Here is a 26,356-nt window from a genome sequence, read left to right on the forward strand (position 1 = left end):
GTGGGGCAGCCTCCAGCTTTGCACTGCAACCTCAAGGACATGGGAGGACATTCCAGGTACTGTAGTATCAAAGCAGGGATTACGGGACAGATTTCTGTCCCAGTAACTCCTGTCTAGCTATAGTTGAAGGGGTCAGGATGGCTGGGCAAAGGGAGATGAGGCTGGCAGGGTCAGGCATCCTGCTCTGGGATGCATTCCCCCCACCCTCCCCCCCAAAGGCAGATCCTGCGTGGGACCCGGAGGAATGTGCCTGGCTCTGGGAAAAAGGAGGGCTGGGAACCGAGGAGGAGGAATAAATGAGTCCAGAAAAGGAGTTGCCCACGGTAAGGAGGAAAAAGTCTGGCACAGGCAGTGCCTTGGCGGTCACAGGGGGACAAGGCAGGTCAGCCCTGCTGGCCTCAGGGTGCCAAGGCAGCATGGAGGGTCAGGGCAGCAGGAGAAGCTTTCACTCTGCTCTGCCATGAGCAGCTGAGTGACAGGGGGAAGTTGGGGGGCTGCAGGGAGAGGTTTCAAAGGCAAAAAACCCCAAACCCACAACAGCAGCAAAAACACCCGTCTGCTTTATTTCCAAACAAAGCTCCTTCAGCAAGGGCTTGCCATGAGGATTCAGGCTGCTCAAGAAGGTTCACCAGACTTGTGAGAAAACTCCTGGAGCTTGTGTCAGGGCTGTGTCCCTCCATGAGATGGGACCCAAGGGGCCCTTTTGCTTCCCCAGGCGCAGGGAGGAGGGAGCCAGGCACTCAGGGACCAGCCTGTCTCCTTTTATTGCCCCAGAGCAGATGGGCACTGCTTAGTCCTGCAGGGCTCCAGGGCCACCTCCCTGGCCATCCTTCCCTGCAGCTCCCAGGTGGCTGACTCTTCAGGCCAGCAGCTCTCAGTGCTGTGCCGGATCCCATAGCCAAAGTAAATGAGGAAACCTGGGAATGAGCAGATAGATTGGGGGAAGGGGAGGTCCTCTCTCTTCCCTCCCTTACCAGCCACAAAGTTCCCACTCCTTTGGGCCACACATCAGAGGATGGAGTGCTCCCACCACCCTTTGACATTAAAGTTCAGCATCTCCATTTGCCCACCACCACTCTGCAGCCAGCGTTAATGCCACGGGCTCTCAAACCACCTGTGCTTCACCAAAGAGGTTGCTGCCAGCTCTGGGACCTGGAGGTTGACTGTGCTTACCAATGGCCATCCAGAGCAGGTACCGCAGCCAGGCAGCCGCGCTGAGCCGGGCCATCAGGATGCTGTTGATGGTGATGCTGAGGAGCGGCAGGAAGGGCAGGCAGGGAACCTGCAGGGACCAAGCACAAGGTAACAGGGTCATGCCTTTGCCCAGAGGCACCAGCCCACGGGCAGGGGTTTTACAGCCCACATGGGTTCTTTGCTGCTCAGCCATCCATCTGTGAGGCTCAGAGCTGGAACTGCAGCCTGTGCTGCAGAGAGATGCCCGTGGAACATGGTTTGGTTGACAGGTCCTGCACAAGGGCAGAATTTAAGGGGGAGACAGTAAACCACTAGCAAAACCAATCCAGGGTGTCAGAACCAGGTTTCTTTTTACTGAAGAGCAGATCTAATTCATGCAGCAGGCACTGGGCTCAGTTGGGGCTGCAGGAGGTACCCCTTTGGCCTGTAAGACACGGTGGGAAGAACCAGGCAGCCCTCACAGTCCCTACAGAAAACCCCATGAGCTGCCTGATGCCTCCAACAGTACTTTGTTCAACTTAGGACGCAGCAAAGGTCTACCTGACCTGAAGCAGAGGGAGAAGGAACACAGCCCCAGTGCAAGATAAGCCTTTCCCCATGGGGCTGCAGCACTTGCCTCCTCTCCATCCCCAAGATCCTTCTCCCTGGGGATGGTCCCTGAGAGCCAGACCGTATGCTCACCATGAAGGATGCTCTCTCCCAGCTCTGAGGCTGCCTCCAGATGAGCAGAGCTGCCACCAGGATCCCCAGGAGAGGCAGAGCCAGCACAGCGATGCACCAGGCACCCCCAGCCTGGAGGCAGGGCAGCCCGGTGGAGCTCACCCAGCTCACAGCACAGATCAGGGCAGCTGCGGAGGGACCACAGCAGCACATCAGGGCAGCACCCATCCCTCTCCCGGGGTGCAGCAGCATCCAAAGCTGCCATGGTGGAAAGGACAAAGGACAACCAGGGGACAGGGCTGGGTAGCTCATCATGGTGGGTTTCCTGGGAAGTGGAGGGAGCAGGAGGTTTCCCAAGGTCCCAGCGGGGGCCAACTGTGCACAGTCAGGAGAGGGCAGGAGGGAGCCAGGAGAAGCCCTGCCTGCATCCTGCTGCTGGCTGGTTTTCAATGAGAAGGAACCTGCCAGCCCGTGGTACAGCAGCAACTTCCCCTGTGTCCCCCATACCAGCTCCTCATAAAGCCCTTCCATTGCTCCAGGACATACCTATGGCTGCCAGAGACCAGGCCACTGTGGTGGAGGAACATGGGGTGGGATGCAGGGGCGGCTGGATGAGATGGTCCCACCAGAGCTGCACTGCTGGGACCTTTCCCACAGGAGTATCCTGAGCGCTGGGTTCAGGCTGATACCTGAGGAACAGATATTGGATTTTAAAGCACATGGAAAGCACACCTGCAGTGCACCAAGGCCAGGCATGGCCAACACCAGCAGCTGGCTGAGCCCCATCCCCTGTCCCCAGCAGTCTCACCTGAGCAGCAGCACACAGCCAGCCACCAGCGAGTAGGCCAGCAATGTGCCAATGGACATCATGTCAACCAGGGCTTTCAGGTCAAAGAGGAGGGCAAGGAGAGCTGCCAGGGATGAGAAGCCCTTTCAGCCTCCCAGCAGAAGCGATCTCCCTCTGGGTGGGGCGATATTGCTCAAACAGCTATTGGCAAGCTAAAGGGTCTGTGTTCTCCTGCTGAAAGAAGACATGCACCAAGCCCTGCTCAAGGTTAAGGGGAAACCCAATCACTCACCCACCTGCCACTATTCCAGACACCAGTGTGGCCACCACCGGGCACTGACGGCAACTAACTTTAGCCAGAGGTTTGAAGAGGAGCCCATCTCGAGCCATAGCATAGAGGATCCGTGGCATGGGGAACATGGAGCCCAGGAGGCTGCAGAAGGGAGAGAAGATGAAGGACAAGGTGGCAGGCACCTAGGAGATACCTATCCTGCTTTTTTCTCCTCCTTGGGTGCCAAGGGAGCTCCTGTTCATCTCTATGGTCCACGACCTTCTAAAGACCATGCTGACAAGACCAGCACCTCCCTCACCATCAGATGAGGGACAGTATCGGGGAAGTGACATCCACAGGTCACTGGAAGCCCTGTGCACACTGAGACACCCCAGTCTGCTCCTACAGTCATGGTGCCACCAAACGCCCAACAACTTCCTCCAACTTTGGGCTAAATGCAGCATACCGAGGGGTTTGGTTGCTCTCCATGATCAGGAGGGGCCAGGCTGGGAGCAACAGGGTTTGTGAGGAACGGCTGAGGGGTTTTGGCCAAGCAGGGCAGTCAGAAGGAAGGGGTTGGGGATAGCTCCTGGACATGTTCCAGCTCCAGAGCTGCCATCAGAGGACTCCCCTCACCTGGTTGTCAGGGCGCACAGTGACCCCACAGCCACAGCATGCTTTACACTGTTCCAGCCAATGTATTCAAAAGCTGCTGGGAGGGGGCTCATGGTGTCTAGGAGGTAGTAGGGCATCATCAGGGTGAGGGCAGCAGATACCCCGAAGTACGCCAGGAAGCAGATGAGGAGGGAGAGGATGATGCCTGTGGGGATGGATCTCTGCGGGTCCCTCACTTCTTCCCCTGGGGAGGACAAGCTCAGCCGTAAAAACAGATGTTCATTTAATGTGCATGGCATGCCAAGAGCCCAGCTCATGCTGGACAGCATATCTCCCCATGAGAGGAGACACAGAGGCCTTCTAGCAAGTACCACTAGACCTCCTGGGCTCCAGGACTATGGGGATTGTCTCTGCTTCAGGATTAGCCCATTCATGCCACACGGACTCTCACAGTTCCTCCTCTGAGCACAGAGGGCAGGAGAGAATGGCTGCGGCACAGAGCCAGCAATGTGCCCATTCCCAGCACAGCCCCACACCAGCTCCCAGGGCTGCAGAGAGAATCGCTGCCACAGCCCCCCTGCCTGCGGGGAAGGATCCCACAAGCACGTCTCCACACCTTGCTTACCTGTGGTAGCGATGCAGTCAAATCCAACAAAGGCATAGAAACAGGTAGAGGCTCCAGCCAAAGTCCCAGTGAAACCATAGGGAATGAAGCCTCCCACCCCAAAGGTACTAGTCATGTTGTCAGCCACAGACTGGTTCCTGGGAGAAGGAGGAAGAGTCAGGCAATGCAGAGGGGTCAGTGCAATGGGGTCCCAGGATGGGGCCAGGCTGAACAGCCTATCCAACCTGCTCATGCCTCCAGCCTCAGCCCAGCAGGGCTTAGGACTTTGTCTTTTCGATGCCAACAGGGCAAGGAGAAATGGGGGAAAGCAGGATTTCCTGGGATAAAGCATTCAGGGGTTGACCCAGCCATTCCCATCCCCATGAATGCAGCACAGGGAGAGATGAGACCCTCATACCCAGCCTCGTGGGTAGCTGCCCATGGCAGGTCATCCTCCCTGAGCTTCCAGTTGCTTAGGTCGCCTTTGATGAAGCCACTCACTGTGACGAAGAGCAGGACAAGCACATTGAGAGCTGTGAAGGCTTTGTTGACTGTGGTGGACTCTTTCACTCCAAAGGAAAGAAGACCTGGGTGTGAAAAGAGACAAACTGGCCAAGTACCCTGGATGACACCAGGCCTGAGATAGACATTACTAGGGAGGGTGGAAAAGGGGGGACAGTGGCAGAGTCAGGAGCATCTACATATTTCCCCCGATCCCCCTTGTATTCCCCATTCTTTGCTCAGGGAAATGGCAAAGCCTCAGAGGTGGTCCACCCCCATCCTGAAGGGCCCATGGTGGGGCGAGGAGCTCATCCTGCATGATAGAGGGTGTCACAGGGGAAGGCATCCTACCTGCCAGCAGGACCACCAGGCCAGCGGCAAAGGCATCTGGGTGCTCTGCCAGCCCCACAGAGCTCATGGCCGCATGAGCGCCCAAAAACCTCCCCATCTTCTTGCCAATTAGCTGGTCAAAGGTAGCGCTCCACGCCCGGGCGACACTGGCAGTACCTGGGGAGAGGTGGCAGCTGGGGCAGCACTGGTGGCCCTGCAGGGTCTGAGAATGACACCCAGCAAAGTCACAGCAAGGCAAGGAGGGATCAAAAGGGCCTCATACCGATGACATAGGACAGCAGCAGATTCCACCCAGCAATGAACGCCCACAGCTCGCCCACCGTCACATAGCTGTAAAGATAGACAGACCCAGCCAGGGGCACACGGGCCCCGAATTCGGCATAGCACAGCCCTGCCAAAGCAGACACCATGGCTGCAATCAGGAAAGAAAGGATGATGCTCGGACCAGAGCTGGTCTTAGCCACTTCCCCTGCCAGGACATAGACGCCAGCCCCCAGCGTGCTGCCCACTCCCAAGGCGACGAGGTCCGAGGTAGAGAGGCAGCGGCAAAGGCTGGAGCTCTCCGAGCTGGCTGGGACTCGCTTTCTGCGGGAAACCATCTTCAAAACAGAGAGCAGGTAGTCCCAGCTTGGCATCTGCAGGACAGGAGAGCAGCAGCCTTGAGGATGCTTCTGCTCCATCAGCTGGATGCTGTCCCCACAGCCTGGGGACGTGACCCAAACCCAGCCTGAACATTTTCCTTGCAGCTCCCACGACCTACACAGTGCTTTCTGGACTCTCCGAAGTGTTGCTTGTTTTCTGCCTCTGCCAGAAAAGCAGCCCATTTTGGGGCTAAAGTAGCTGCTTTCTTCTCTCATCATGGTGAGAAGAGGGGCAATGCATGACTGGGGTTTACTGGGCCCTGTCTCATGCTAGGGTGAGAGGGGACAAGGACGCCTGCTTATCCCCTTTCCAGCCCAGAAAGTCCTGTTGATCCAGCTTCATCCCCAGCAGGGGGATGTTGACAAACAGCTGAGTTTTGGCCCTGCACTGGGCAAGAGGAGGAGGGATGGGGGATCCACTCCAGCAATGCTGAGGTTTGCTCAGGCTACTGATGGGGATGTCAGGCCAGCAGAAAAACCAAGTTGTGTGATACTTGTCGGATCCATGCACCTTCCCCCATCCTTTCCCAGGAGTTCCCAGCACTGGGGAAGAGGGGCTGCATGCCTCCACATCTGTACAGTGCTCCCAGGACCTCTGCGTTACCCCACAGCCAGGCAAAGTCCATGCTGTGTGCTTCAAATCCCATAATCTGCTACTTACAGGGCCAAGGACCCAGCTGGAAACCCTGCCCACCAGCAGCAAGGATCGCAGGGCCATGCAGTCCCTGCTGCAGCATGGAGCCCGGAGAGGACAGGGACCACCCTGGGGCAGCACCCAGCACCCCAATCCACAGGATGGGGCACTGCAAGCCCTCATGGTACAGAGACCCCCAGCCTCTGGGGGCAACCATAATGTCCCCTGGGGGCTGGAGAGCTACTGCTTGAAGCCAGGCCAGCTGGGGCTGCCTTCCCACCACCACCACCACCACCCCCCCAGCAGCACCCATGCACTGCACAGCACCAGTCCCACCCAGGGCATCTTGCTCTGATGATTTTCCCTTCTTCTACTTACTCCAGCCATCCTTTCGGCAAATGGCTCCACCTGCGAGCTGATGGGGAGGGTGAGCACTGGGCAGTCCTGGTTACACTCTCCCCTTAAATCCCTTCTGGGAGCACCCTGTCCCTCCTCCCAGCTGACCACTGCTCCAGGCTGCACAATGGGAAATCTATGCAGAAATATTTTTCCCACAACGCCTTCCAAATCATACACACGAGCCCGCAATGCTAATAGGCTCAGGAGCATTATTGAGGGGGCTTAATTAACATTTCCAAGTCACGTATGCAGGTAGAAGGGGGAACCCCTTCCCCCATCCCCGATCCCTCACACCAGGAGCCCCCATCTCCAATCTATGGAGCAGGTTTTGGAGGAAATCCAAAGAGGAGCAGAAGCATGGCCAGGTCAAGATGCAGGCACCTACAGCTGTGACTGCACCTAGGCTGAGCTGTCCCTGGGGAACACTGAGGGAGATGACCAGGTCCAAGGACTGACCGCAGCAGAAAGGCAGAAGAACACAGACCCAGCTCCCAGAAGCAGAGCCCTGAGGCTGCTTGCACTTCCCCAGTATGTTGCTGCCCACACCTTGTCCCAACCCTATTGCATAGAAGCAATACCCTTAGAGGAGGAAGAAGTGTCCAATCAGCCCAAGCACAGCTTGTAGCGGAGCAGGCAGCAGCATCATCCATCACTGACCCAGCCAGCCTTGCCCTGGGAGAAGTGTTGGGGCTACAGTTTTCAGCCCAGACAACACTCACCTCATCCAGCCCCCATGCTCCCCAGCTCTTACCCTGCTAGGGGGGTGCAGCAGTACAAGGAGATGTTGGTCTTTCTCAACAGGGAATGAAATGAGCACCAGGAACAACCTGGATCCAGTACCTCCCCCGCTAGGGTACAACCCATAGAAACTGAGCAGCAGAGCATGAGTAGGGGCTCAGGTGGGTCCAGGGCTGGGTTTAAACGGGGTCCAGGGCTGGGTGGGTGGGTGGGGGGGTCCCAGCTGAGGCTGCTCAGGGCCAGTAAGGCATATAAGTGCCCTCAGGCCCTAGCACAGCTGCTTTGTGGGACTGCTCCTAGTAGGGAGAGGATGTTGGGGAAGCTGTAGTGTTACCTGGCTGGTCTTTAGCATCCTGGGAGAAGCAGACCGAGGCTGGGAGTTGGTATTTTTGGAGTAAGGATCTAATTTTAATCATGTTATAGGCAGTGTGCATGCTGAGTCTGCTTATGGTATCTGGGGACAAAAGCCATTTAAGTTGTACATAGGCTATGATGTATTTCAGCACATCCTCCAGCCTTCCGGTGCTGTGAAAACTTGTAAGGAGCAGAGGAAGAAGAGGATATCAGCAATGCAGGAACAAAGCAAGGAAGAAGCTAGAGCACTTGAAGCGTGGGGGTGTGCTCTAACCACAAGGTTGTTCTGCCCTATGTCCCCAGTGCACCCTGTGAGCTGCTGGGCTAGTGCCCCTCTGGGGCAGGGGGTCTCAGTACGCCATGGCACAGCCAGGGGCACCGGGAGGAGAACAGGATTGTTGTCTTGCATTGTAGTGCAGGGTGAACAAAGCCGTGCTTGTCACCCACGCAGTCTCACATGAACAAGGTCTCCAGACACCAACGCCAGCCTGAGGGAACATTGTCCCAAGGGAACAACAGGGCAGGAAGGCGCAGCCTGTGTTGGCTGGCCATGAGGGTCATCTCTTCCCAGGGTGCCTCCGGTCTCTTGGGGTGGGGAACAGAACACAACACAGCCCTGTGGCTGCATGCCAGCTGCCAGGTATGTCACACCTAGCCTGGGGTCTCTGCTGCCCAGGACCAGTGTCTCTCAGGACAGGCAGCTGAGCATCTCAGCTGCCTTGCAGCTCTGGAGAGATGCTCCAGACAGTGGGTGCCATCAAAGCTTGGATGCCTGAAGGGTTACCTGCCAGCAGCTTTCAACATTTCAAGGGGACCTCTTGGTGTTATCTGTTCCTGCTGATGTCAGCCAGACCACAGCCACCACTGTCTATGGCTCCTGGGGGGTCCCACTGGCTCCTCCAGCCCTGCCAAAGCTTCTGCGCTGGCTGGGGCAAAGGGTGGTCCTAAAGAGGGAGTGGGGTTAACCTGGGTGGGGAAGGGAATGGCCTCGGGGCGCTGCAGGCATCAGTGCAGCTTTCCAGGAACATCTCAGCCTGCATCTCCACCCACTGCTGTGCTGCAAGGTCTTCTCATCCCTCTGCATTAGGAGGGAAGGTTTCGGGGCGGGAGGGGACAGCGAGCTGCCTGTGCCAGCTCAGCTCCTGTCCCATGGATGGTCCTTGCAGAGCCCTGGTCAGCACCTTCCCCCCAAAGCAGGTCTTGGGGGGGGGGGGGGGGGGCTAAAGCCTTCCCCTCCTTGGCTTTTGCAGAGGGTCTGGGATGGTCAGTTCCCAACCACGTCCAGGGAAGGGGGTGATTTGGTGCAGGTTGAGGTGGCCAGCAGCAGGACGAGTTTGGGAGGCAGCAGGGTACCCCGCACACCAGTCTTCACCAGGAAACCGGGGTGGGGGAGGAAGGGGGTGAAATTTCCGCAGCTGAAACGCAATGACCGTTATCTCTTTGCACCGCGCACGCCACCGCTGCTGGCACGCAGCCCCCGCACACAGCGGCGGGGCTTTTCTTCCAAGTGACCCTCCCCACACACACACACACACACTTCCCCACACCTTTGGCAGGGACAGGGTGCTTCTGTGGGTGGCATCGGGTCCCCCCGAAACCCCGAGGGGGCTGAGGTCTGGGGTGGCGGCGAGGGTGGGAGTGTTGCCTTGACCCCGGTGCCACGGCAGGCGGGGACTGGAGGGCTGGCGAGCGGTGACGTCTCGCCGGGGAGGACGAGCTGCACGCCAAGGACGGCCAGAAGTACGCACCGAGCGCGGCGGTGGCCAGGCTGTTCCCGCGAGCCCACCCGGACAGGCCTCGGTGCCACTCGTAAGTGTCCGCTGGCATGCGGGGGGACCGTGCCGGTGGGTGAGGGGACGCTGCCGCTGTGCAAAGCCACCGCGGTGGCATGGGAGGGGAGGAAAGCCCTGGCCGAGCGGTGAGCCCTGCCAGCGGAGACTCTCTCCAAGGGGTGGCTGCAGGGGAGGGGATCCTTGTTTTTCTTTTTCTGGAAAATCCTCCCTTTTTAACAAAAGCCTAGGGGGCTGCGCTGCCGGTGGGGGGCTTTTTTTGGGGTGGGTGCTGGCGCTGCTGCGGGGCCTGTGGGTGCGTCATGCTGGGATGTGCCTTTGTCCCTGCTGGGGTGGCCGTGGGAGCACCCATCCCTCCACGCAGGGGTCTGGGTGGGGAGGATCCCCCCAGTTCGGTACCCAGCAGGTTTTGCACAGGCAAAGGCACCCTCCGACACCCCAGAGGCGCAGGAGGGGGCAGGGGGACTTTTCAGCGCTGGGGTGGGGCAGGGGGCTTTGGGGACATCCCTGGCCTCGCAGGGAGGATGGATGCTGCTTTTTTTTAACCCGGTGAAGCTCCTTTTCCACCCCACGGGCAGGACGATGGGGTGCTGGGTGTGCCGTGGCCTTTGCCGTGCGTGGCCGTGCTGGGAGAGCCCCAGGAGGCAGAAAAAATATCTGCCGGGCTCCTGGGGTGAAGCCCCTGAGCCCAAAGCCATGGAGGGGCTGGTGGGGTGCATGCTGCGGGGGGGACAGAGGCTTTTTTGGCAAGGGGGGCTTGTTCTGCAAAGGGGACATGCTGTGCACATCATTTAGGGTTTCTCATGGCACTTTCTGCCCAGGGACACACACCTCCCCCCCCTCCCATCCCAAACCTCTCCATCCTTTTTGGGGGGACAGGGACATCCCCGTGCCCGGGCTCTGCAGCCCCCGGCTTTCGCCGCCTGCCCCATGGATGTGGTGTGTTTGTCCGGGCACCCTCCCCACATCGCCTGCTGGCAGGACAAGAGCTGGGGCTGCTCCCCCAGCCTCTGTGGCAGTGTCAGCAGCGTTGGGGGATAGGGACGGGGCGCTGCAGGGACAGGATGGGGACTGGGTGTGGCCGCCACTGCTGAGATGAGTTGGGCGGTCTCAGCCCAGCTGCTGCATGCACGGAGCGAGGCAGGAAGGCTGTGCCACGCAGGGCTTCCTCCGTCCCCTGGAGGGTACACAGCTTCACGTAAGGGCTCCTGAGTGGCATTAAAAGGCTGCATGGGGCTGGGATCCCCTGGCACCCACCCAGCAGCCGGCCGCAGTGCAGCCCCACTGCGCACGGGGCACGCGGGGGGTCTCCCCCGGCCGGGAGCCACGGGGAAGGGCGGCTGAGGCTTGCAGCCTCCCCAGCTGAAATGGGAAGGGGAGGCGATGGCGGCTCTGGTTTTCTGCAAAACTTCCTCCCCTCGGCAAGGGATGCCGGTGGGTGACAGAAGTGCAGGCTTCCTGCGGGGTGACCCAGCTGCACCCACGGCCGCGGGGCTGGGCGTCCCCCTCCATGGCTGCTTCTCGCAGGAATGAGGGGCCAAGCCAGGGCGGGGGGGGGGGGGGGGTGTTCATGTGATTTCCACTACTCTTTCCACGGCATGAAACCGAGCTGGGCTGGGGGTAGGAATCCCCCCGGGGCGGCCCCACTGCGCCTTCAGCTTTCCTGCAACGTGTCGCGGAGGGAGGGCTTTGCCTCATTGCTGGAGCTCAGCTGACGCTCAGCGCTTCATTCATGGCCACACTCCATTTTCCAGCTGTTTCTCTTCCTCCCTCAGCTTTCTTGGAGAAAACCGCGCTGTCTGGGGACTTTCTCTGGGGGGGGGATGGGGAGAGCCGACACCGCAGCGGGTTGCAGCTATAAATGGTGCTGGTGTTAGAAAACAACCTGCGAGTTACCCTGGAAACCCGGCTGCGTTTCCTGGGCTCTGCTGGGTGCGTGGGACTGATGGCGGCCTTGATTCCGTGCACAGAAACTCAGATCAAGCTGGTGGGGCTTCGGGGGGGGCTGCTCAGCCCCAGCACTGTGCAGCAACGGGGCGTCCCCAGCAGCTGCTGGTGCCAGGGATGGTGCCAGGGCTTGAGGGGCTGGAGGGCACAGGGGGTGCATTGCGGGGTGCAGCGAGGAGGGTCAGCCTGGCAGAGGATGCTTAGCCCGTTTCCACATATTCAGCGCTTTCTTCCCCTCCCGGTTTCTCTCGGCGCTGACAGGAAGCTGCACGGGGGCCTGTCTCCACAGGTTCCAGGCCATGGGGTCCCCAACTAGGTGCCAAAGATACCAAAGGACCTCAGTTCTGGTTACCTCGGGGTGGCTGGCGAAGCCCCTCACCCTGAGCATCCCCAGCATCACCCAGCCATCGTCCTCCCGCGGGTACTGCACCCACAGCCATGGCTGGTGCCAGCGCCCAAGGGAGGGGGCTAAGCCTCCCTGAACCAACACAGTCCACGGAGACTCACGTCGGCTTTTCTGTTCCCTCCTGCAGCTCCTTCTTGCCCTCCCTCTGGTGAATTCCAGCTTGGGAAGCCATGGCACCCAAAGGAAAGGTAAGGGTGACCCACACGCTGCAGGGATGGGGTCTGGGGGTGCCGTGGGGGTCCCTGCCACTGGGCAGACCCTGGGGAGCATCTCTGTCATGCAGCAAGGATGATGGTGGTGACGCGGGTAGGATGCGATGCTGCTCGGAGCCTGTTTACATTCCTGCCTCTCCAGCCAGCGCTGTCTGGATGTGGAAAGCGCCGGGGCGGGGAGCTGGGAGAGCGGGGACAGCAAGGAGCAAAAATCCTTTTGGGACCACGGCGGGATGGGGAGGAGAAGAGACATTGCACTGGGAATTTGGGCTTTTGCTGGAAAGAAATCCCGCCTGAGCCTGCCGCAAGGCGGGCAGCCCTGCTTTGGCCTCTCTCCCCCTCCCCAGCCTGGATTTCTCCCCCCCCTCGGAGCTGGGGCTGGTGCAATGTGGCAGCTGGGCGAGCAGGTGCTGCCTGGCGGCCAGGAAAACATCTCAAAAACATCTCGGCGTGGGTGGAAAACCCTGCCCTGGTGGGCAGCTGTGGCTGTTGGGGTGCAGGCTGCCTGCGGGGGTACAGCTTGCCTGCAGCGTGCCAGGCAGGGGAGGAGTCCAAGCCCAGAACCTCCCTTCTCCACTGCTCTCCGCTTTCCGTTCCCTCCAGAAATCAAGTAATTATTGCCTCAAGCCTAATTACCCACGGCTTCCTGCCCAGCCGAGGGGGCGGTTGCCTCTGGGTGGGGAAACTGAGGCACAGCATGGGTGAGCATCACCCCTGTGGGGGTCCAGGACCCCCAGCAGCTGTGCGGTGGGAAAGAGCGAAACCACGCTGGGAATTTTGCTTCCACCCTCCCCGGCTCCAGCCTGGCTTATTTTTAGCTGGGAGGTCCCGGGCAGGCCGGGATGACTCAGAGGCTGGAGGAGGGGAGGCGGGGGGCCCCGGCAGCCGAAGCAGGGACAGAAAGGGGATGGGGGTGTGAGGAGGGCGCAGCAGGCAGGATGCTGTTTCCCCCCACCCCGAGCAATGTTTCTGCACCTCCCTGGGGCAGGGAGCGTGGGGCAATGCACAGCGTTGAGCTCCTGCCTCAGTTTCCCTTGCCCCCACCACGGCAGCTCATGCTTCGATGGCTCAGCGAGCAGGAACACAGCCCCGCTTCTCCTCCCCATTTAACTATGGGCCGACATCTTGTCTCCCCATCACCACCCATGCGACCCCAGCACCTTCCAGCCACCTTCATCCCCTCCTGCCGCCTCCGGGCACCTCCTTTGCCCTGCAACTCCTTATTTATGTCTCTGCAAGGCATGTGTGTGGGCAGGAGCTCCCAGCTCACCAGGAGGGTCTGGGAGCTGCCGGGAAGCGGGGCTAAATCCAGCTCTCCAGATGAATCACCTGCAATATGATCTGTCCCTACTCTCACCCGGCTCCCTCGAAGGGCAGTGTCTCCTCTTGCCAGACCTGGTCCCCACCACGTGGGACACCAGTGCCAGCAGCTCCTCCCGAGAGGGCCTGTGGGATATCCCCAGCCTGGACTGGTTTCTGGCTGGAAAACGGGGGTACAGAGGCCAGCTGTGTGAGATGCATAGTGGAGCTGTTGTGCTGCAGTGTTGGGATGGGAGCGATGGGTACGGAGTTGCCCTGTGTCCATCCCCTTGGGTTCATTCCTGAAGGCACTTGCTGGGTCAGGGATGCTGACACTGGTGCTGCCCACCTGATGCCCATCTTCTCTGGGGACACGTCGGCTTCAGATCATAGAATCATAGATGCCCACACTGGCAACAGCCCTGGGTACTCATACAGCTCTTGGGAATTTTAAACAAGCCCTGCAGCAGATCCAGAGAGAGCAAGCAAACCCTGAGAGGTGTATGCACCCACCTGGCACATGGTACAAGCAAAGCCAAGGGAGGATGCTCAAGAGTTTCCCAGGGTGCTGACACAGCTGAGAGCCCTGGCTCAGCTTTCTGCTTCACAGCCCGCAATGATTTTGTGCCTGTAAATGTGTCTCCTTGCTTGGAGTCCACGCAGAGCTTGAGCATCCTCAGCATCTGGAGGGTTTCCCTGCTCACAACAGGCGGTAGGAAAAGGACTTCCTTCATTGCTTCCCATAACTCCCTTCCGCCCAGCTGTGTTGCAGAGGGATTGCCCTGGTCCTTCCATGCCTTCCCCAGCCTTCAGGGCGTCCAACCCTCCCCTGGGGTCTCCCCTTTTCCTGCTCAACCCCCCCAGGATGGAGCTGGGAACGCACGTATGCTCAAGAAACCACCTCCTTTCAAACCACCAGTTCTTGCTGGTGCGGCAGAGAGGGTTGTATCCAGCTTAAACACGGGGCACATGCAGCAAACGGAGAGCGATGCCAGCGGGATACGGGAGGGAAGGCTGCGTACTCCAGTGAGCCTGCGTGCAAACAGTTTGCACAGTGGGGAGAGCAAACAGGAAAGAAAACAACTGAGGAGAAGAACAAGCGTTTATGTTTGAGGCCAAGCTTTGCCTTTGGGCAACTCGAGCAGGAGTGGATCTCACCCCAATCCTGCTCAGCTTCAACTTCCCCTTCCCCCATCCCACCGGGGGCTACTCCTTCCCTTTTTCCCCTTTCACCTTCTCCCCTCCTTTTCCCCTAGGTCTACAGGGGGTCGGTGAAGGAATTCCCAGGCTTTGATGCCAGCCAGGATGCAGAGGCCTTGTACAATGCCATGAAGGGATTTGGTATGGATGCACCTCTGGACTGTTATCCTGGGATCACCCTGATGTCCTCTGTTCCTTCAGTTGACCCTTGCATGACTGGACATCCTGTATTGCCTCCCCTCTCAGCTGCTTGTCTGCTTTAGCAGCATGCCAGGAACTCTCCTGGCTCCCCTTCCCTCCCTGGAGCCAGCTCAGCTCTGCTGCTCCTCCCAGCCTCAAGTTGGAAGCAGCTTTGGGCACGGCAGGATGACTATGATGAGCCCAGCCATGGCGGGTAAGACCCAGACGTGGGACTAAATGTGACTCCCGGCTCTCCCTGCAGGCAGCGACAAGGAGGCCATCCTTGACCTTATCACATCCAGAAGCAACAAGCAGCGAGTGGAGATCTGCCAAGCCTACAAGTCCCTCTACGGGAAGGTAACAGCAGAAACACTCCCTAGCCCGTGCCCCGACTGCAGATGTAGGTGGACATGGCTGCCACCAACCAGCCCACACAGGGACCCACCGCCCACTCAGAGATGCTGTGGAGCAAAGTGTCCCCCAGCCCCTCTCTCCTTCTCCACCAGGACCTCATCGCAGATCTCAAGTATGAGCTGACAGGGAAGTTTGAGCGGCTGATCGTGAGCCTGATGCGGCCCCCAGCTTACAGCGATGCCAAAGAGATCAAAGATGCCATTGCGGTAAGGGGTGGGCAGGCCCACCTGGGCTCCCTTGAGGACACCATGGCTGTCCCCACTGCTCATGGGGCTGCATCTCTTCTCATAGGGCATTGGCACAGATGAGAAGTGCCTCATTGAGATACTCGCCTCCCGCACCAACCAGGAGATCCACGACCTGGTGGCCGCCTACAAAGACGGTGAGGATTGGGGAAGGGCAGGGGCTGTCCTGTGTCCCTTGGGCCAGGACAAGGGGCAGAGGTGAGGGGATCCAGCTCTCCAGGCCCTGACCTCTCCCTCATCCACCAGCTTACGAGAGAGACCTGGAGGCTGACATCGTTGGAGACACATCGGGCCACTTCAAGAAGATGCTTGTTGTTCTGCTTCAGGTATGTCCATCTGTCCAGTGTCTATAGGTGGTGGGTGCCTGTGCCCAGAAGGGCTAAGCCCATCTCTGTCCTACAGGGCACCAGGGAAGAAGATGATGTTGTGAGCGAGGACCTGGTGGAGCAGGATGCCAAGGTGAGGCTTGGCAGGCCACTGGTAGAGGTGGCATCCAGGCAGGAGGGGTCTGGTGGCACTGGGACCATCAGGACCTAGGCCTGCAAAAGGCAGTGGGGCACCAAGGGTGCCTGTGCTTGAGCAGAGCCCCACGTGAGCAGCACCCTAACTTGGGCTCTGTCTCCTTCCCCATCCCACAAGGACCTGCTAGAAGCTGGTGAGCTGAAATGGGGCACGGACGAGGCCCAGTTCATCTACATCCTTGGCCGGCGAAGCAAGCAGCACCTCCGCCTGGGTGAGCATCTCCTGCAAGCTCAGGGTTGGGCTTGAAGGTATCTTGGCAGCTTCTCCAGGCATCATCTCGCTCTCATCCCACAGTCTTTGACGAGTACCTGAAGATTTCTGGGAAGCCGATCGAGAGGAGCATCCGGGGAGAGCTCTCCGGAGACTTTGAGAAGCTGATGCTGGCTGTGGGTAAGTCAGCCCCTGCGTTGGGGGAGCTGCAAAAACACACCGCTGGCCTTGCCAGGGTGGGAGGGCTCAACGCAAGAGCCAGCAGGGTCGGGGTTGTGGCTGTATCTGGTTTCAGGGAGGCCCCTTCAGCGCAAGTGGGGATGCTGAATGTGGTGCCCAAGGGGCATGGGTGCTCAGGGGCTGGGGGCACTGGTGAAGCTGGGTGCCAGCATCTCTCACCGTGCCTCAATTTCCCCACAGTGAAGTGCGTCAGAAGCACGGCAGAGTATTTTGCTGAAAGGCTCTACAAGGCCATGAAGGTGAGTGGATTGCCCCTTCTCCAGGGGGTCCCCCACAGCATAGTGGGGAGCTGGCCAGAGGAGGGGTCCCCTTGCCACAGGGTGCTGCTGGAGGGCGGTGATGCAGGTCCATGAAGACAGGACCTATGTGACCTGGGGTCTCCGCTCTTCCCTCCAAAGGAGTTATTCCTTCAGACCCGAGGTTGGGTAGAAATCTGACAGAGGGTCCCAAGTGTGATGGGCTGAGCAGGGCTGCTTGGCCACCTCAGGCTTGATGTGGGGGCTCCTCCATTGCAGGGGCTGGGCACAAGAGACAACACGCTGATCCGCATCATGGTGTCCCGCAGCGAGATCGACATGCTGGACATCCGTGAAGTGTTCAGGACCAAATATGAGAAATCTCTCTACAACATGATAAAGGTAAGTGCTGGGGGTCCCTGGTCACCCTCCTCACAGATGCTAGTGCTGGCTCCCTCGTGATGCCAGTGCCTGTGAGAGGACTGAGATCCCTCACCAGCCACCTTGTGCCGGGTGTCCATCTCTGAGGACATGGCTCACGGAGACCCCTCTCCATGCGTCCACCCATGGCACTATCTTCACCCTCCCTGCTGCAGAGTTCTCCATCTCTATCTGTCTTTGCAGGAGGACACCTCCGGGGAGTACAAGAAGGCCCTGCTGAAGCTGTGTGGAGGGGACGATGAGTAAGACCGCCTGTCACCCTCTGACTGTCCCTTTCTATCCCCTTGGTGCTGGGTACAAACCACCAGGTCCGAGCCTGGTGGAGCACCTGGACCGGCAGCACCCCCAGTGACAGCAGTTTGGCACGGGGGGCTCTGCAGCCCCTCTGCATGGCCAACCATGATGCCATGGTCCCTTCTTGGCACGTGGCAGCCCTGCAGGGCAGAGACAAACACCTGGAGGGGAGGATGCTCCGGTGGGGGCGGTTAGGATTCATCACCCGCTTCCCCCAATTCCCACCCAGCCCCACAGCAAGCACCGGGCTCCTGCCCCTGTGCCTGGCACCCAGAGGGTACAAAACGTCCCTCATGGAGGGGCATGACAAGGCGCGGGACCCCCACAGCTCACTGTCCCCTGTCCTTGCCCTCCCATTGCAGTGCCGCAGGTGAGTTCTTCCCCGAGGCGGCGCAGGTGGCCTATCGGATGTGGGAGCTTAGCGCGGTGGCCAAAGTAGAGGTCAGCACCCCCCAGTCCCCCCCCGTACCCCCTGTCTGCTCCCCGCCAGCTTGGGACCTCTGGCTGCTCCTCTCTGCCGCAGGGCACGGCCAGCCCCGCATCTCTGCTCTGTCTCTCACTCTATGGCTTCTCTCGACGCCATTCTCTCCGGTTTTGGGGCACAAAGTTGGTGGGACGTAACCCTGGCAGAGCTGGCCACCCCCCCGCGGGCTCCACTAACCCTTGGGGCAGCAGACCCTGCATGTCTGCAGTGCATCACACACAGCCCTGGCTCCGGTGCCCACCGGAGACCTCCTGCTCCCTGGGGCAGCCCACCCCGAAGCCAGGGCACTGCATGCAGCTGGAGACACCCACAAAAGGGGGCTTTGGGGATGTGCAGAAAAGGCACCCTGAGCCCTCCATGCCCATGGAGGATGGAGATGTGCTGGGAGCTGTACGGATACAGGAGCACAGAACTACAGGGCAGGAGCGGGCACCCTTTCAGTGACTCCTCTTCTGGCTCTCAGCTGATGTGGCCAACCCTGGCTAAGGTGTCCCAGAGCTAGGGCAGGCGGGTGTAACACCTAGCATGACACCGAGACTCCAGGGACCCTCTGTTGCCGTCTTCTCCCCTCTCTCTGCTGGCCTGGCTGTGGTTTGCCTCTCAGTGGAAGGGGTGACAGTGGTAGGGACATCCTCACTGAGCCCCAGGTGCTTGCACTAACACACGACCTGCTTTGGCCTCAGCTTGCCGAGTGGCACCTTCCCTCCCTCTCTCCATCCCTCCCTCCATCCCACCCAGCTCGGGGATGAACCCAAACCCCTCTGTTGCTTCCACAGCTGCGAGGAACCGTGCAGCCCGCGGGAAGCTTCTACGATGATGGGGATGCGCAGGTGCTGAGGAAGGCGATGAAGGGCCTGGGTAAGTGAGGACCACATGCCCAACCCCTTCCTGATGCTCCTCAACAGCTCCTGGGGCAGAAAACCCACCCTGAGCTATGCAGGGCTGCCTGAAAGCCCTGGGGAGGGGGAAAAGAGCCAGTTTTGGAGCCACGGGGGCTCCCTCTTCCCCATCTGCCTTTTAGAGGGGGGACAGCGATGTGCCAGCAGTTAGGGGTGACATGGTGTGGCTCTGCTGGCCCCCTCGGCTCTCCCCAGCATGACTGCTGTCATTGCAGGCACTGACGAAGGGGCCATCATCGAAGTGCTGACACAGAGGAGCAACGCCCAGAGGCAGCAGATCCTAAAGGCTTACAAGGCTCACTACGGCAGGGTACTGCCAGCCCCCTCCCACCCTGCTCCCTCCTTCTGCCTGCATCCTGCCCCCTCCCACATGGAGATCTGCCCCTCGCCAAAAGAAACCCTGCCCAGGGAGCACTGGGCAGCCAGGGCACCCCAATTTGCTCTGTTGTGACTCCCCGTAGGAAGACCAAGTTGTCAATCAGACTCCTGTTGTGGGTGCACCACCAGCCTGAGGGAAGGGCATCCCTTCCCCTTCGCTTGTCCCATCCTCAGCCCCACACAGAGGACTCCAGAGCCAGGATCTGCCCAGAGCCACCCCCCAAAACGACACCTTAAACCACCCCAAGGGTCTTCCCAGATGTCTCCCACCTCCACACTCTCCTCCCCTGTTTTCTCCCCGATGTTGCCTTGGCTGGTCCGTCCCTGCGGAAGGAGCTAGAGACTGAACCCCAAAATGTTCTTGCAGGATCTGATGGCAGACCTGAAGTCCGAGCTGTCAGGCAGCCTGGCAAAGCTGATCCTGGGGCTGATGCTGACACCGGCGCAGTACGATGCCAAGCAGCTGAGGAAGGCCGTGGAGGTAACTGCCACACTGGTTGTACCGGCTTCAGCACGTGAGGACCAGGGGGTTTTCTCTCTGGTTGTACCCACACTGCTGGTGGCCCAGGGCTGTGAGTGCACCCCAGCTTTACACCCCTCCAAGCTCTCGTCTCCTATATGGAAGGAAAGCAGAGCAGAAAGCACCAGGAAAAAGACCTGGTTTGTACTCAAGACCCACCAGGAGCCCAGTTTGGCCTCTTTGCAACCCAGCATGTACACAAAGCCTTTCAAGGAGGCCTCCCATGGTTTTACAGAGCACCCCCACATCGCAGCAGGAGCAGTGCCCTGGTGCAGGCAGGCACAGGAGAGCCAGGGTAGGGGCAAACCAGTAGTGTGTAGCATTACCCACCAGTCACACCAGTTGGGACCCCACCGGCAGCACTCTTGGACGTGGTCACGCTGGTTCCTACTAGCCCATGGGGCCATTTGCTGGACATGGATTTTGGGCATGTGGTAGCCCTGGGGTTAGAGCAGCTCCTTCTTGCCTGGCACTGGTGGGGTGATGCCACCACATCCCCCATCCAGCACCGGCACCCTCAGCACCCCATCATGCTGCTCTCTTCCAGGGGGCCGGCACAGATGAGAGTGTCCTCATCGAAATCATGGCCACGCGAAACAACCAGGAGATCGCAGCTATCAATGACGCTTATCAGGAAGGTACGGCATGGGAGGGATGTGGGGAGCACCCAGGTCCTGGGCATGGATCAAGTTTAATGCTGGACGAGGCCCTTTCTAGAGCCTGGGGTACAACTGTCTCTGGGTTGGGTCCATGGTTGGTGCTCTAAAGGTCCACTAGTCCTTCCAGGCCAGAGCAGCTCTTCCCCAGGTCCAACACCTTATTAAAGAGCAGCTGAATCCTTGGATGAGGCTGGCAGGAGTCTTCAAATCCATCCTGTGCTTTCTAACGCTTCCAGACCACGCACTTCTCTTTCCCTTCCATCCATGCCCCCTTCTCCCTGGGGAACGAGTGCTGCAAGCTCCAGGTTAAATCCCCAGCCTCTTCTCTCCCAGAGACCCCCTGGTTTTAAATAGACGGCTCTGTGGCTGGTCACCCCCAGCAGAGTGCAGGTCCTGGCCTCTCTCCATGTCACGGTGACATGCCACCAGCTCTGCCACCAATCTCTGCTTCCCTGAGGGCTCTTTTGCAATGACCCCTTTCCTTCGGGAGTACCTGGAGCAAGAGGCTGTGCTTGCGCCCAGGGCTTTAGAGCTTCTGGACTGATCCCTGGGCCTAAAGATAGCAGATGGAGGCATCCGCTCCAGCCATGCGGAGGCTGGAATATAGTCACCACCGTCCGTGGAGATCCAGGGGCACAACAGGCACTGGTGGGTGGGAAGCAGAGCTGCAGGAGGGTGCAGGCCTTAGCTGTAACCTTTCTCCACAGCCTACCACAAGCGCCTGGAAGATGACCTGAGCTCTGACACATCGGGACATTTCAAGAGAATTCTCGTCTCCCTGGCTCTGGTAAGGGCAGCTCCCTTGCTGGAGATTGTCTCCTCCCTGGTGGAGGTCTGTGAGGATGTGGCTATGGAAAAAACGTCACCACCTGGCCGGGAGCTCTGCTGGACCCTGTCTTCCGCCCCCTTGCTTGGGGCTCTCCTGGGAGATGTCCTCTCCCCAGCTCCACGATTTTTGTGTTTAACCACAGGGTAACCGCGATGAAGGACCAGAGAACCTCACGCAGGCGCACGAAGATGCCAAGGTAAGAGCAGCACTGGCAGTGCCGTTACAGGCTGTGTGTAATAAAAATGAGGATGTTGCACCCTCTGGTCTGGAAATGGCACCCTCAGGGAAAAATCCTGGGGCAGGATCTCTGTACGGTAGAGAGGGAGATGTCAGGTGAAGTGACACCCTTGGAGGTAAAGCCCCCAGGCCTGGTTTCTGCAGCCTTGGGCTCTTCTGCTCCATGGGAAGCTGCAAACCATGAGAGCAGCACTGGGGGCCAGCCCCGGGCAGCTCCCAACCATGGACTGCACCACTTCTTGGCCAGAGCTGCCACTTTGGGGTCCGGTAACACACACTGATGCTGAAATTTAGCACTTGAGCTTCAAAGGCAGCTTCGGGCTGGTCTGCAGGAGTTTGTGTTGTGCAGGGGGCAGCCCTGAAGCCGAGGCTGCTTTTCACCCTGCCAGTGCACTGGGGATGAAAGCCCCAGCCCCCAAACCATTGCCTCATCTTTACCGGGCTGTGTTGAGCCAGGACTGGAGGGAGAAGGCTGAGAAATGGTGCAGGGGGGGGTGCTGGGGCCTCAATTGCCTGGCTCAGCTCCCGGTCCCAGGAGACCCGTGACCCTCGGGCTGTGCGCCTTAGCCTCTTTGCTCCTTGGGGCCAAGCCTCTTCTGAAAGGGGCTGGGAAAGCTCGGTGCGGGGCCAAACCCCAGCTCCCGCTTGGCTGTCCCACCCCAGCACCGCTTGCTCCAAGGCCTGTCGGCAGCAGCAGACGCGCAGCTCTCCCAGCGGGGCCGCTGCCGGCAGAGGGAGCGGATGCTGCGCTGCCTGCACCCCGCCGCATGCCCTGCCGCTCGCCTCCACCTGCTGCAGAGAAAGAGAGAGCCAGGGGTGACAAACACAAGGACGAGCCAGCCGGGTGGCAGCTGGCCTGGCACCACGCTGCATTTTGTCAGCAAAGCTGCCCTTCCCCTCCTCTCGCTGCTGGTGCCCAGCAGAGGTGGGCAGGATGCTGGGGACCAGGCAAGGATGCCCCCAGAAGAGCAACAGGCTGGTACCTAAACCCCCGGGGTGGGGGGATTAATTTTGCTTGGCCAAAGATCGCACCCCCCCACTCCATCCCAGTTAGTGATGTAGAGGCCAAACTGGAGGAGGACATAGGTCCTAAGATCCTCCCCATCTGTGGGGAAGCAGGGGAGCTGGAGACAAGTCATTTTAGGGGATTTTGCTAAACTTCCCTCACTTTGTCAGGAAAGGATAAAGGTTGAGCAGCACCTTCTGACCCTCTTGTCTTCCTGTCTCTCTCTTTCTCTCCACCAGGTTGTTGCTGAGACCCTGGTGAGTGCCTGCCCCTTCACTCTTCAGCCTTCTGCATGTTTGAGGGAATGCTGGGGTCCTTGGATGCGGGGCTGGGGCTGGGGGGAGCAGCCCCATGCCCTGGGACTCCTTTGGCCATGCAGGCTGTGCTTGCTTGCTCGGGGCTTCAGGATCCTTGCATGAGGATGGGGTGGCAAGGGGACAGATAGGACCTGCATGAGGATGTTTCCCTGCAGCACTGGGCTGGGAGGGGGGAAGGCAGGAGAGAGGGAAAGCCACCTTCCTGCCCTTGGGAAGGCTGGGGACCAACCCTGCTCACTGCCTGCATGAAAGACCCATGTTCCTGGCCGCATGGAACCCAGGGTTGACTTCCCTGGCTCACCAAAAGTGGGAATTGGGGAAAGGGAGACTTTCTACTGCAATAGCCTGAGGTTTGATGAGTACAGCCCCCCCACTGAGCCTCACAGCAGGGGTGGCAGCCGTCTGAGCCATGGGCATCACTGCTGCAGCCCAGGGTGGAGGGTGGCTCCTGTGTCTGGCAGCTCTGAATTTCCCGTTCAATATTGGTCACTCCCAAAACATTGTCCCCCAAGGACAAAAAAAAAAGAAAAAAAGTCTTAACCATGAGCATTGCAAAGCTTTTTTTCATAAAAACTCAAAAACATCTTTTCTCAGAGGTAATGTGTGGGTGTGCAGCTGCGCACCTTCACACCCATGCACAGAAAAAGCCTTTTTTGGCTGAAAGAAGCTATTTTCCTGCTCATAAGAGGCCACCGCCTTTGCAAGAGGGTGTTCAGGATTGGCTGTCCCAGGAAGAGCTGTTTGACATCTTTAGCCCTCTCTGCTACGTCTGTCCCCCTGCCTCTCTCTTCACTCTTGGTTGCTCTTTCAGAAACTTGCTGATGTCTCCAGCAACGACTCCAGTGACTCCCTGGAGACCCGCTTCCTCAGCATCCTCTGCACCCGCAGCTACCCCCACCTCCGCAGAGGTAGGACCATGTTTACTCTCGGGCAGCCTCTGGGGTGGCCCTGTTTCCCCAGTGGTGGGAGCAGATGGCATTTGGGGTGGCTGGCTGAGGTCACCCAAGCCTGCCCTGGTCCCATCTGGCCCAGAAATCTCTGTGGTTGAGGTTTAGGTCTCCTGAGTGCCCAAGGCTGGGATGGAGTGGCTCGGTGGTGACCTTCTCCTCTCCCCCATTCCCAGTGTTTCAGGAGTTCATCAAAATGACCAACCATGATGTGGAGCATGCCATCAGGAAGCGGATGTCAGGAGACGTGAGGGACGCCTTCTTGGCCATCGGTCAGTGCCTGGCGGGTGAATCCTCAGGGCTGGGATCCCCAGAAGGCAGGAAGCCCCTTCGCCTGCCTCTGCCAAGGCAACATGAGGGCAGATTCCTGCTGCCTTTGGGCCATGAAGACTCCCAGTGTGGCATGGGACTGGGCCATTTATAGGTCCCATGGGGCCAAGCTGGCACATTGTACCAAGGAGGGTTTGCAGCTGACCCAACCAATGGGTGGCACAACTCCTTGCTGCGACATGTCCCCTGGGTGCCATGAGCCAGGAGCCCACTTTCTCTCCTCTTTGTGTGTTGCAGTCCGGAGTGTGAAGAACAAGCCGGCCTTCTTTGCTGACAAGCTCTACAAGTCCATGAAGGTGCAGACGGGCTCTCCTGGGGGTGGGCTGCGGGAGGCGGCTATGGTGGGAAGACACCTTTTGGGACTCTCTGATTTAACCCCACAGCAGCGATGGGATTTGGCCCCTGAGGAAGCAGGGCAGGGCTGAGCTCAAACCAATACTGCATCAGCTTTCTGGGGTTAGCAGGGGATGGGACAGGCTTGTGTCTTGCCGGCAGCAAGCCCAGAACATGTCCAAGGAGAGATCATAGAATTATAGAATGGTTTGGGTCAGAAGGGACCTTTAAAGGTCACCTACTCCAACACCCCTGCAATGAGCAGGGACATCTTCAACTAGATCAGGTTGCTCAGAGCCCTGTCCAACCTGACCTTGAATGTTTCCATGGATGGAGCATCTACCACCTCTCTGGCCAACCCGGGCCAGTGTTTCACCACCCTCACTGTAAAAAGCTTCTTCCTTATATCTAGTCTGAATCTACTTTCTTTTAGTTTAAAACCATTACTCCTTGTCCTACTGCAACAGGTCGTGCTAAAAAGTCTGTCCCCATATTTCTTATAAGCCCCCTTTAAGTACTGAAAGGATGCTATAAAGTTTCCCCAGCACCTTGTCTTCTCCAGGCTGAATAACCCCAGCTCCTTCAGCCTGTTCTCACAGCAGAGGTGCTCCATCCCTCTGATCACGTTTGTGGCCTCCTCTGGACCCAGTTCCCAGCTTGGCCTGTGCTGGAGATTTATAAACCCCCAGTCCCTCAGGGATTATTTGTTCAAGCTCCCCTTTTGCAGGGCGCCGGCACGGATGAGAGGACCCTCACTCGGATCATGATTTCCCGGAGCGAGATTGACCTGCTCAACATCCGCGGCGAGTTCATAGACTTGTTCGACAAATCCCTGTACCACATGATCGAGGTGAGGGGACCTGGGCATCCCTCCCCGGCTTGTCACCTTGTCTGGCTGAGCCCTGGCCAATGAGCCCTGCAGGGACCCGAGCTGTGAGCACTGCCACGAGTGACATAAGGGGCTGAGCATCACCTGGGGAGGGGGAACCTGCCCCAAACAGCCCTGGTGTGGGCAGGTCTGGCTGTAGAGAGGATGTGCTGACGTCTTTCACTGCTGTGTGGATGCCTGTGGGGTGGCCAAGGGCATGGAGTATTCCCAGTGCCCTGAACTGGGCTTCCACAGGGTAGGCATCGGCCAGCAGCTCGCTGACATGAGTCTCCCTCTTGCAGAAGGACACCTCCGGCGACTACCGCAAGGCTCTGCTGGCCCTGTGCGGGGGGGAGGACTAGGCGGCGGCGGGAGCCCCTTCTTGGTGTCTGAGCCAGCACACATGCACCCACCGCCTTGATGTCACTGCAGCTTCGGGGGCTTCGGGGGACGCTCGGTTCCCTGCAGAGGACGACCCACTTCGCGCTGGAAAGCAGCACCACATTGCAAGCCGGGGGGAGTCTCGGGGAGGGGAGCAGAGGGGTCTGGGTAAGGGGTTTACTGTCTGTCTCGGTGCAAAATAATTCATACCCAAACATGCCACTAACCCAGGAATTTACCCAGATGGAAAAGACAATTTTAAATCTCATAAATAAAACCTTACTGTTGCTGACCCTGCGGCCAAGAGAGTCGATTTATTGGGGCGGGTTTTGGTGAGACGGAGCCTGTGCTGAGGAGTCTCAGTGTCTCCTTGCTCTTGCAGGAGCCCTGCCCCAGCCCCAGGGAGAGCCCTGGAGACCCCAAAGCCCCTCTGAGCAGCACCGCAGGGTCCTCCGGTGCTAAGAAAGGGGCTGGAAATGCATCTGGGGCTAAACGGCAGTACTGTGATCTCACTGAGAGCTTCTCTTCATGCCTCTGAAAACCCCCGGCAGGGTTTGTGCCGCTGTGTGAATGATGCTTTTATAAACCAGAGATACAAATCGGACTTGATGGCATTCACCCGTCCTTGCATGCGGTTTCCTGTGCTTTCAAGCTGCTGAAGAAGCAGTCGAAAGGCACATGCCATAGAGGCTACACCCCCAAACAGTTTATGTTTGCACTTCCCCCCAGCGCCCAGGAGAAAAGAACTGGAATTTCCAAAAGTGGGAAATTCCAGCACTTTCA

The 26,356-nt window shown here is 58.9% G+C and overlaps 2 protein-coding genes across 5 annotated transcripts; one reads left to right on the top strand and one right to left on the bottom strand.

Moving 5' to 3' along the window:
* Positions 1-762: 762 nt before the first annotated feature.
* Positions 763-5,663, bottom strand: LOC141470200 (cationic amino acid transporter 2-like). Its single transcript, XM_074156126.1, has 11 exons — positions 5,246-5,663; positions 4,984-5,139; positions 4,550-4,718; positions 4,153-4,289; positions 3,549-3,771; positions 2,938-3,074; positions 2,663-2,765; positions 2,401-2,543; positions 1,876-2,042; positions 1,174-1,282; positions 763-917 (listed from the first exon to the last, which is right to left on the bottom strand). Exons 1-11 carry the CDS (start codon positions 5,661-5,663, stop codon positions 763-765), a joined length of 1,917 nt encoding a protein of 638 aa, XP_074012227.1.
* Positions 5,664-9,454: 3,791 nt separating this feature from the next.
* ANXA6 (annexin A6) lies at positions 9,455-25,875 on the top strand. Of its 4 annotated transcripts, XM_074156751.1 has the most exons (26): positions 9,490-9,558; positions 12,020-12,080; positions 14,660-14,744; positions 15,046-15,140; positions 15,290-15,403; positions 15,489-15,579; positions 15,689-15,768; positions 15,845-15,901; positions 16,082-16,175; positions 16,259-16,354; positions 16,595-16,653; positions 16,930-17,052; positions 17,275-17,333; positions 17,748-17,826; positions 18,646-18,727; positions 18,984-19,078; positions 19,514-19,627; positions 20,214-20,304; positions 21,033-21,112; positions 21,297-21,350; positions 22,637-22,654; positions 23,526-23,622; positions 23,838-23,933; positions 24,229-24,287; positions 25,052-25,174; positions 25,495-25,867. In XM_074156751.1, exons 2-26 carry the CDS (start codon positions 12,063-12,065, stop codon positions 25,552-25,554), a joined length of 2,019 nt encoding a protein of 672 aa, XP_074012852.1. In that variant the 5' UTR covers positions 9,490-9,558; positions 12,020-12,062; the 3' UTR covers positions 25,555-25,867. The 4 variants fall into 4 exon arrangements, with proteins under 4 accessions (XP_074012854.1, XP_074012855.1, XP_074012852.1 ...); XM_074156753.1 differs by lacking the exon at positions 22,637-22,654 and having other exon boundaries at positions 9,455-9,558; positions 21,297-21,365; positions 25,495-25,875; XM_074156754.1 differs by lacking the exon at positions 22,637-22,654 and having other exon boundaries at positions 9,471-9,558.
* The last annotated feature ends 481 nt before the right edge of the window (positions 25,876-26,356 follow it).

Source organism: Numenius arquata, chromosome 11 (assembly GCF_964106895.1).
Source record: "Numenius arquata chromosome 11, bNumArq3.hap1.1, whole genome shotgun sequence".
NCBI classification, from domain to species: Eukaryota; Metazoa; Chordata; class Aves; order Charadriiformes; family Scolopacidae; genus Numenius; species Numenius arquata.